Genomic DNA, 9,957 nt, shown 5'->3' with positions numbered 1-9,957 from the left:
ATTTATGCCTATTTAAGATAAAAATGAGGATTATTATTGTTTGTCTTTAATCGTAATTTTATTTTTCAAGGTGACTGACATAAAATTAATTTAAAATACGTTGCATCAATTATACTTATATAATATGGAGGCTGCAACTTGTAAATAATCATGATTTTCTCAAATAAAATTAGGGTGTTTGAGTTTGTGACAATTCATCGTGATTCAATAATATTTTTTATTTCAGAAAGATTAGAATTAAAAAAAGAATAAGTAATTAAATTTATTTTTATAAAATTCGAAATATTTATTTATTTAAAAAATAATATTTACAGTCATAATTATTCAAGTGACGTACAGTCATTTTAAAAAAATTAAATTAATATAAAATTTACATAAAAAAATAATTTTTTAATTATAAATTTTACTTTCTTTTAAAATAATTATACGACGTTTATAATTTTACGATTGTATATAATATTGTTCCTAAATGTCAGTTTTCTGTCGAACGGCTTTCCCCTCCCTTATCCACAACCAGATGTTAATTCCCTAAAGCATTTTAATTTCATTTTCCAAGAAAAATATCTAACATTCAAAACAACACTCCACTGCTTCCTAAACCCCGTACCTTCTTCAACCTCAACCCTAACCCTAATGGAAGTCTGTCATATACACGGTAAATGCATTTTATCTCCAATTCGTTCTTCGTCTTCTTCTTCTTCTTCTTCACATCGTCCTCTCTCGGTTCTCTCTAGAGTTTCAATCTCGGCTCGGAGTAACCCTCGGCTCCTGTCTTCCTTTCGTTCGGTTCGCCGAAAAAATTTGTGCTCGGCTTGCAGATTCGATACCTTGGTAGCTGGAAAAGATGAGAAGCCAAAGCATGGGGAAGTTGTGAGCAAGAAAGAGGAGGAGTTTGGGGACTTGAAGTCTTGGATGCACAAGAATGGGCTCCCTCCTTGCAAGGTTGTGCTCAAGGAGAGGCCTTCGCACGATGAGAAGCACAGGTCTATCCATTACGTCGCTGCGAGCGAAGATCTTCAGGTGAGAAACGTGTGGAATTCGTGGCTTTTTGATTGGTTTGGTTTATGACTTATTGTTATTGCAGGTGGGTGATGTTGCATTCTCTGTTCCGAATTCCCTGGTAGTGACGCTTGAGAGAGTTTTGGGGAACGAGACCATTGGTAAGGTGCAGTTTTTGTTTGGGCCGTTGTTCGTCTTGTTTTCAATCTTGGAAGTGATATATTCGTGTTAGGGTTAAAGCGTTTTTGCTGGTCAAGATGATGTCATTGTTAATGAATTCGATCGATTTAGAGATTATGCCCTCGAAAGGGTAATAGATGAGGGTTGCAGTCACAAACGTGGTTGATAGGTTGGTAGTCTGAGCTGTGTACTATGATTAGCCGTGGTGTTCACATTCTTCTTTAAAGCTCAAACATTTTGGAAAAATGTAGGCATCATTCATCCATTTAACTTGTATCAGCTACTTTATCCTTCATGCAGCGGAATTATTAACTACGAACAAATTGTCGGAATTGGCATGCTTGGCATTGTATCTTATGTACGAGAAGAAGCAAGGAAAGAAGTCTTTCTGGTTCCCATACATTAGAGAGCTGGATCGTCAGCGAGGGAGGGGACAGCTTGCAGTGGAATCTCCCCTTCTATGGTCAGAAGCAGAGTTGGCTTACCTGACAGGCAGTCCCACAAGGGTACTTTAAACTCTTCATTTTAGCCGTTGTTAGGTTCTGCTACTATTTAGTTAAGTTGGCAAATGCAGTTAGTAAAGTTTACTGCTTTCTGGTTGTGATGGATTAGGATGAGGTTCTTGAAAGGGCTGAAGGAATTAAAAGGGAGTACAATGAACTTGACACCGTCTGGTTTATGGCTGGGTCTCTGTTTCAGGTAAGCTTCTTGTGTATATCTTTATCAGGCAGTAGAAATAAAACTTCTGTTTCCGATTTTGAGTTCATGATGTGATATCATTGTGATCCCCTGTCTTTAACTTAGCACTATTAGAATGTACTTAGGCATTTCTTCTGTATACTTCCTGTGTACATAGGCTTTGCCTATCTTCATTCACTTCAATAAAATTTACTTCTTACTTATAAAAAATAAAAATAAAAAATCATCGTGATCCCTGTTTTTATTTTGTATTTTTCATTTTTTGGATTTTGCAGCAATACCCATATGATATTCCTACTGAGGCCTTTACATTTGAGATATTCAAACAAGCATTTGTGGCGGTTCAGTCTTGTGTGGTACATTTACAAGTAAGATTCAACCTGTTTGGGCACATTTATGCTTTTAAGTTCTGAAAGCATTCTTAGCCACGCTTCACCCTTCTTTAGGGAGCATCAGCTGCTATTTTAGCAACTTTAAAAAAAAAAAATTTTTTTTTTTGAGTGTCCAAATTGATAATTGATCCCCTTCTGAATTCAGAAAGTTAGTTTGGCAAGGAGATTTGCTTTGGTTCCTCTTGGACCACCGTTGCTGGGTTACAGAAGCAACTGCAAGGCAATGTTAACTGCTGTTGATGGTGCTGTTGAACTAGTGGTTGACAGACCGTACAAGGCTGGTGAATCCATTGTTGTTTGGTATGATATTTGTTTACTTAAGATCATGTAACTTGCCATAAGTATAAGTTGCTCTTTTACTCTTGATTGTGTAGCCTTGCCTCTTTTAGCTGGCTTTAGCATCTTCTTTAAAAATTGAAGTAGCTCTCACCTGCAGGTGTGGACCACAGCCAAACTCAAAATTGCTTTTGAACTATGGTTTCGTTGATGAAGATAATCGCTATGATCGTTTGGTAATTGAGGTAAAATATGCATATTTTCAATTTGCAGTTTCAACTTTACTGCTCAGTGGTGTTGATATACGTATTATTATGTTGTATGTTCCAGGCTGCTTTAAATACTGAGGATCCCCAATACCAGGATAAAAGAATGGTTGCACAAAGAAATGGAAAACTATCAGTTCAAGTTTTTCACGTATGGTTCAAGTATTTTTGTTAGGAGGGCAGGGAGGGGGCAAAGACCAACGTTTGGTAATTTATATGTTGATTTAATGTTTTCCCTCTGCAGGTGTATGTGGGAAAGGAAAAAGAAGCTGTCTTGGATATGCTTCCTTACCTGCGTTTGGGATATGTTTCAGATCCTTCTGAGATGCAATCTGTTATTTCTTCTCAAGGACCTATTTGTCCAGTAAGTTTGTGTCATTAAATTCACTTTTAGGATATGAGTCCAATTTTTATCATGTTGCACACTTGGAGTCGTAATGTGTCATCATGTACGTTCGAGGCCTGCACTGATCGTGCCTAATTATACTGCACATGATGGAGGGACATGCATTTTTACTGTTGATGATCAAAGAACTGTAAACACTTCATGTAATAACCTTATTGGCTCCCCTAAATTACAGGGCAATGGTCTGGTAAATTGTGATTATCAGCCATCTATATTTAGCAATGCAGAATGAATCTTTTTTTTTTTTTTTTTAATTTTTTAATTCATATGGTGACATGTTTTGCATTTTACAGGTGAGCCCTTGTATGGAACGCGCAGTGTTGGACCAACTTGTTGATTATTTTATTACACGGCTTGCTGCCTACCCTACTTCGCTGGACGAAGATGAGTCTTTGGTAATCTTAGCTTCTTTTAATGTGTTTGAATGTTACTTATAAAAGAAAAAGTTGTTTGAATGTTGATTAAACTTAATCTTTTTTTGGCTTCATTTTGGTTGATTTTGTCTGTTACATTAGTTGGCAGACAGTAATCTGAACCCAAGGAAGCGAGTTGCTACTCAGCTTATTAAGTTGGAAAAGAAAATGCTTAATGCATGCCAGCAGGCGGCAGTTGATTTGATAGACCAGTTACCAGATCACACCGTATCGCCATGCCCAACTCCTTATGCCCCTCTATTGAAATAAAAGGCATCTATCTCTCTCTCTCTCTCTTCTGATGTGCATGCATATTGCTTATCCTGTTCATCCAAGTTGTGTTGATAATAACGTTTTACAGAAACCCAATCCTTTGTATTGTTGGAAAATTTTGGAACTTCTTTGCGGTACTTGGATATATCAGTTCAAATGGAAGAAAACAATCCAGGTCAGTCAATTTAAATCTCATGAATGTAATGGGCTATTAGAAACCAAGTTAATACACTTGCATTTACCAGTTTTCCCATTCATTTCTGCCCTATGACATGAAAATTTATAGCACAATGCTTCAAGTATACAACTTAAATGTTTTTGGTCCATGATTACACTGGAAAAGATGTGGTTTCCAGAGATCTGTCTGGATAATCTAAATGAAATGCAGAAATTTCTATAACATTAAACTGTTTATATGTAATTCATTGCGGTATGGCAAAGATGATTGTCTGCCATAATATACTCTTTAAATGATCAGGCTCTGAACTCTGATTGACTTAAGTTTCTTACCTTGCAGGTACATCTATGAATCTGCACAATTTGGTGCAGTCATAGAATGCAATATAATTAATCACTGGCTCTAGTAGCCGTTAAAGAGAGAGAATCAGGCATTTTCAGAACTCCATGTTTTATTAATTTTCTCGGCGTATTTCGCCCCATTCCCTTAACCTTCCCCTTGCTCCTACTTTCCTCAAAAGGTGTAACTGTATCCTTAAATGACCATGTAATCACCGCCACTTTGTGAATGAGTAATAGAAAAAGGATATTCCATGTAGGTTTGCAAATATTTTTGGATATTATTTTTCTTTGTAAATGCAATTATGAATAATCAAATAAATAATCATTTGAGTGCTGTGAGGTGTTAGCAAAGGATGCATACCACTTGATATTTTGCTGCTTCTTTTTTTCTATTTTTTTATGCTCAATTCGTTGGAGTGCAATTGAGCACTTCAAATTACAGTTACCTAGGGGCCTAAAGCAACTGTTCCGTTGGGAAATTGGCGAGCCAAGATCCCACTAACATGCAAAGACGAAGAATACGCAAATTTTAGCATTATCAACTCTCTTATCATTGTGTACATTAAGTTATATGGCGTTAGAGCATTAGTATCAGTTTATGTAAAGACTTCAGTTTTCATTGCCGTCAAAAGTGAAGAGTTATGAATAAATTAAGGGTATATTCTTGAACAAAAAGCTTCGAACTGGCGGTACCGACTCCAAAAATGGTTTGACGAGGCAAGTTTGATCACAAACTTAATTTAGTTCTCCACATTTCTCCAATGACCTTCTTCGGCCGTGGATTATCCGGTCCCGAGTCCCTCTGTCCAGATGTAAAATACAACCATCCATCCCAAAAACCAGCTAATGTGGTTTTTATACGGAAAGGAAGCTTTCCAATCACCGACCATGTCTGTTTTTGGTAAGCAAACGTAAATGTTAAACGATGAGAAACAAGGTAATCGAACATGTGAAGTAAGAATATGATGCAGCAAACATGTTTGACAAACTATTACGTAATCACAAATCCAATCTGGCTCTTCTAGAGAGCTGAAGTGAGTGGCATATTTAAAGATAAACATCAAGAATCAGTAAACAAAATTGATTCCATTGGAAAATTCTTCTGAATCACTAACCATTTATGTGACTGATTATATAAAGATATAGAAATGGTTGAAGATTAGTGTCGAGCATTTCCATAGAGTTAACTACCATCAGCAATAGTATAGGCAAACGAGTAGAATGACATAGGTAAGAAGAAAACGAGTAGAATGACAGTATGAGGAAAATGGACATCTGATAAGATAAATGTTTATCTTTTTCTGATTAAAAGGTACCAGATTAAGGCCTCATTTGGATGTTGATATGAGATGAGAAATATGTGAATAGTAGTGACATAGTTTGTGAATAGTAATAAAATGATTTGAGTTAATATGCTTTATTGGATTTTGGGAAAATAAGAGATAAAAGTTAAATAAAAATATTAAAAAGTTAAAAAATTGTTAGAATATAATTTTTTAATATTATTTTTATTTTGAGATTTGAAAAAGTTGAATTGTTTTTTGTATTTTGTTTAAAAATTTGGAAAAGTTGTAATGATTAGGTAATGACTAGATGAAAAAGTTGAAAATTTGAAATTGAAAAATGTTTGTATTTGAGTGATATTTGAGAAGGAAATGAAATGAGATGGGTTGAGATAATTATCCAAACGAGGCCTAAAGCTTGTTTGGGTTTGGTTCGCCATGTGAAGACAGGTTCATGATCTTGCATAAAAAGAGAGGATAGGATAAGAAGTGAGTACAGCCATGAGAAGCTACCGGTTGACTACAAGAGAAAAGGTTCACCAAGATGGTTCCGACATTTGAAACAAAGACCAGTAACTGCACCAGTACTGAATCGCTTGAGTGAAGTTGAATGTTCCACGAGAACAAGAGCACAGCTGCAAACAAATTGGATGGGAAACTATGCGTAGAAACAGGAAGAGTTTCACAAAAGAAAAGTCTCTAGATAACCTAAAAGTCTTCGTAACTGATCCATTCACTGTCCCCTCTATAAACAATTAACTACCCAGAGGAATTACATTCTTATGTCTACTTAATCCAACTGAATCTTTTTTGTTAATCAGGAAGGCTCCAAAAGAGGATAAAAGATTGAATAGAACGATATGCATATCATTTTCTCTGGAGTCTTCTAAAAGTCAGACAAGGTCATACCAGTGAGTCTAAATGAAACTGGAACACCTCCCCAACCAGGACCATTCTTTTGCTCACCGGATGCTTTTCTGTTGTACCTCCAGTAATGATGATTGAATTGTTGACAATTACCCAAGAACACTCTATATGGGAGTTGGGTTTTGGCATAGGTGGCAACACTTTCCATTTCTTTTCATCATCCAGCATATAAACATCAGCATACACTACCTGAGTCAGTGAATAATATAAGCTATAAAAACCAAAATAACAATAGACAAGAAATAGGATAGTATAAAGAAAGATTAATAAAAAAAAGTGCGAGTCAGATTATTCCAACAAATGCCTAAGAACACTCCATATGGAAGATGGGTTTTGGCATAGGTGGCAACACTTTCCATTTCTTTTCATCATCCAGCATATAAACATCAGCATACACTACCTGAGTCAGTGAAGAATATAAGCTATAAAAAGCAAGATAACAATAGAGAAGAAAAAGAATAGTATAAAGAAAGATTAATAGAAAAAAGTGCAAGTCAAAGATTATTCCAACAAAATGCCTAAATCCTGTTCATGCCAAAATAACTAAGACTAACCAAACATCCAAGCACAATAACTTAACCCATAATACCTCGTGCCTGCGTGAGCACTTGAAAATAGGTGAGCCTGGTTTGGCCATAAAATCACCCTCTTGACCACCAATAACAAAAAGCCGATCATTGATCACGACACAAGCCCTGTGAATATAAAAAGTTGGCCTTCAATAAGGGGAGAACAATTGAAGAAAAAGGTTCACCCAATATTCGTCAGCCAGTGAGATAATTTTTTCGTGTAACTTCTATTATAATGTGTCCCGTGTATACCTTCATGTTAACCAAACAAACAATTTTGATGCAACTTGAACGAAATGCATGTTTTAAATGTCCCAACAGAAATGCCAATAGCATCACATAAATCAGGCAGTTGCCAAACCTATGCGGTCCCCCACGGGGAATGGGTATTTCAGTCCTCCATTGATTCTCCAATGCTTTGCCATCCTTCACTGCAATACTCCAGTGCTCCAACCCAGGTGTGTGGCGATTCTCCTTGCTGCCGCCCATCACATGGAGTCTGCCTCTCCATAACTGACTCGCTGGAGCATACCTGAAAATTTCCTGGCTTAAGTACTCTAATATTCTGCTACCACAGAACCCTGATGGCAGCTCAATTGATTGGCAGTGTCAAAGTCAGACACCAAAAAAAAAAAAAAACTGTTTAGAAATATCAATCGTGTGCAATTTAGAAAACTGATAATCTGTTGTTTCAGGAAATGCTAATCTGAGAATTTGGATCTTCTCGACAATGACTAATATGACTGCAGCCATATGTTAGCACATGCCGAAACTAGTCCAGGAATGCTCTTTCCACTGCTTCAATGCAGCTGAAATGTGATAAAAAGTGACCCAAAAAATTATCTTGACGCAGATTTGGTTAGCAAATAAGGCAAATTGACAACACAGTAACAGAAGAAAGAAATCTGTAATGAATCTATGATTAAGCACTGAGGCAACCAAACTGCATCTTAATGCAGCCATAGGGTTCGTGATTCTTAACAGTCAAATTGTCTACAACTGTCACATTTGAAGCATACAGTTCTAATAGACTTGCAATATGATCAGTGGCAGAGTCACATTATGCATGTCTCTGGAAACTCGTGCATAAACATGCACACATGAAACAGAGAAATGCAAGCATGAGCACTCATAATTTTTCACTCTTGGCTAACTACAGCACAACACAATGGACTTGTAAAGAAAACAGAATTGAAACTTAGAATGTAAACATATATTTTTTTTTATAATAACAACAAACAAGTGCATTTCCCATATAGCAATAGCAAAATTTCCTTTCATGCAAATTGTAATCAATTCACCTACCGAGGGGCTGGTAATGGTGGCATGCTCCTCCATTTCTTTGTCTCAGTGTCCAGAACAAATGTACGAGCTGTGGGCCCTCTGCATTGGGGGCCATACTGTCCAGAGACCACATATATGTATCTTCCATCACTTGCCACTCCTAAATGTGAATGACCCATCTCTTTCGGCATATCAAACCTCCCTACCCATGTATTACTTGTAAAATTGTATATGTCCACATGAGAGTGCACCTACCAGACATAAACATGTGCATAAAAGAGATGATCTATATCAGTAACTTAATACCTTAAATTACAATAAAATATTCCTTGGAAAAAGTCTGATCACAATTTTGAGCGTCTTCTTCAATTAGTAAGTTACAATATATGCGAAGTTGGGGTGTTTATAAGAGGGTGAAAGAATTATAATCATGGCCCAAGAACAGAAAGGTCAATGTGCCAATGATATGCTATTGAATCATGAACTATCATTGAACCTGGAAAATTGGAAAAGCAAAAACTTAGTAGTGAACTAAAACATTGAACAAGCAAGTTATGGACAAAATCTCACATAGTCAAGAGAACCGTATCCCGCAAACACATAAAAAATATTTTTAATCTGTATCGCTGCTCCATCAAGACGAGGTACCGGTGCTGGTGGCATCTCCTCCCATTGTAATTCAGGTGCAGGTAAATCAGCATAAGTTGCGGATAAGAACCTCTCAGGAGTGCCTTCTTTTTTCTCCTTGGCATTCTCTCTCTACATATGTAAAACAGAAATAATCAATTACAACAGACTTCAATTAGAGGAGTTGAGCAACAAGGGCAATCACTAAGTGAGTATATGATCAGAATGAGGAAGTACCACCCAAGCAGAGATTAAAGAAAATTATTTACAAACTGGGATTGTGAAATTGTTATTTATTTCACAACCTCAGTTTTGTCAACTTTTTTTTTTTTTTTTTGGTCCAGTGAAACATAAACGGAATTGGAACTCAAGATGGGTATCCACAAAACTTGCCAGTTGGTTAGTGTGCTCACCTTGTCAGCTATCTTGGTGGTGGTGACATTCGTTACAACTACAACCCCAGATTTCTCGAGCACCCAGATCGGTGCAACGGACGAATAAAAAGAAGCAACATAAAAGGATGACGAAGCCCAAATAAAATGCACAACGAGAGCCACTCCAAGGAGGCCTGCGAAAGATGTCAGAAACACTAGTTTTGCGGTGGAAGAATGGTGTTTAATGCGATTAAACCTGGCCATTTCTCATAACAATACCGATAGAACCATGCGTGATCCATTTATGTGGAAAAATGGAGGGAGTCGGTGATCGAAGGACAGAAATAATCAGGAGGAGCAAAAAGTGCGGCGCCAATGGTTTTTCGTTTAAAGTTGTAGTTTCAAAGAGGTATATCCGGTGAAGAAAAAACTTTTGCCGGTGATTTTAAGTGAACATAAACGGCCATGAT

General features: G+C 36.7%; 2 protein-coding genes across 3 annotated transcripts; one reads left to right on the top strand and one right to left on the bottom strand.

The window, feature by feature from the left end:
• The first annotated feature begins 503 nt into the window (after nucleotides 1–503).
• LOC122302718 (ribulose-1,5 bisphosphate carboxylase/oxygenase large subunit N-methyltransferase, chloroplastic) lies at nucleotides 504–4,757 on the top strand. Of its 2 annotated transcripts, none has more exons than XM_043114116.1 (13): nucleotides 504–1,020; nucleotides 1,085–1,160; nucleotides 1,480–1,685; nucleotides 1,792–1,878; nucleotides 2,154–2,246; nucleotides 2,416–2,570; nucleotides 2,707–2,791; nucleotides 2,877–2,963; nucleotides 3,057–3,176; nucleotides 3,512–3,613; nucleotides 3,734–3,904; nucleotides 4,056–4,079; nucleotides 4,422–4,757. In XM_043114116.1, exons 1-11 carry the CDS (start codon nucleotides 634–636, stop codon nucleotides 3,899–3,901), a joined length of 1,566 nt encoding a protein of 521 aa, XP_042970050.1. In that variant the 5' UTR covers nucleotides 504–633; the 3' UTR covers nucleotides 3,902–3,904; nucleotides 4,056–4,079; nucleotides 4,422–4,757. The 2 variants fall into 2 exon arrangements, 1 of the variants encoding a protein (XP_042970050.1); XR_006240509.1 differs by having other exon boundaries at nucleotides 505–1,020; nucleotides 3,993–4,079.
• A 261-nt stretch (nucleotides 4,758–5,018) lies between these two features.
• LOC122302719 (kelch repeat-containing protein At3g27220-like) lies at nucleotides 5,019–9,893 on the bottom strand. The gene is made up of 7 exons (XM_043114117.1): nucleotides 9,527–9,893; nucleotides 9,057–9,245; nucleotides 8,508–8,737; nucleotides 7,564–7,734; nucleotides 7,223–7,328; nucleotides 6,616–6,822; nucleotides 5,019–5,315 (listed from the first exon to the last, which is right to left on the bottom strand). The coding sequence occupies exons 1-7, from the start codon at nucleotides 9,749–9,751 to the stop codon at nucleotides 5,151–5,153; spliced, it is 1,293 nt and encodes a 430-aa protein (XP_042970051.1). The 5' UTR covers nucleotides 9,752–9,893; the 3' UTR covers nucleotides 5,019–5,150.
• Nucleotides 9,894–9,957: the final 64 nt, after the last annotated feature.

Source organism: Carya illinoinensis, chromosome 3, assembly GCF_018687715.1.
Source record: "Carya illinoinensis cultivar Pawnee chromosome 3, C.illinoinensisPawnee_v1, whole genome shotgun sequence".
Lineage (NCBI taxonomy): Eukaryota > Viridiplantae > Streptophyta > Magnoliopsida > Fagales > Juglandaceae > Carya > Carya illinoinensis.
The sequence above is the reverse complement of the archived record's forward strand: the minus strand, read 5'-3'. Positions and strand labels throughout refer to the sequence as shown.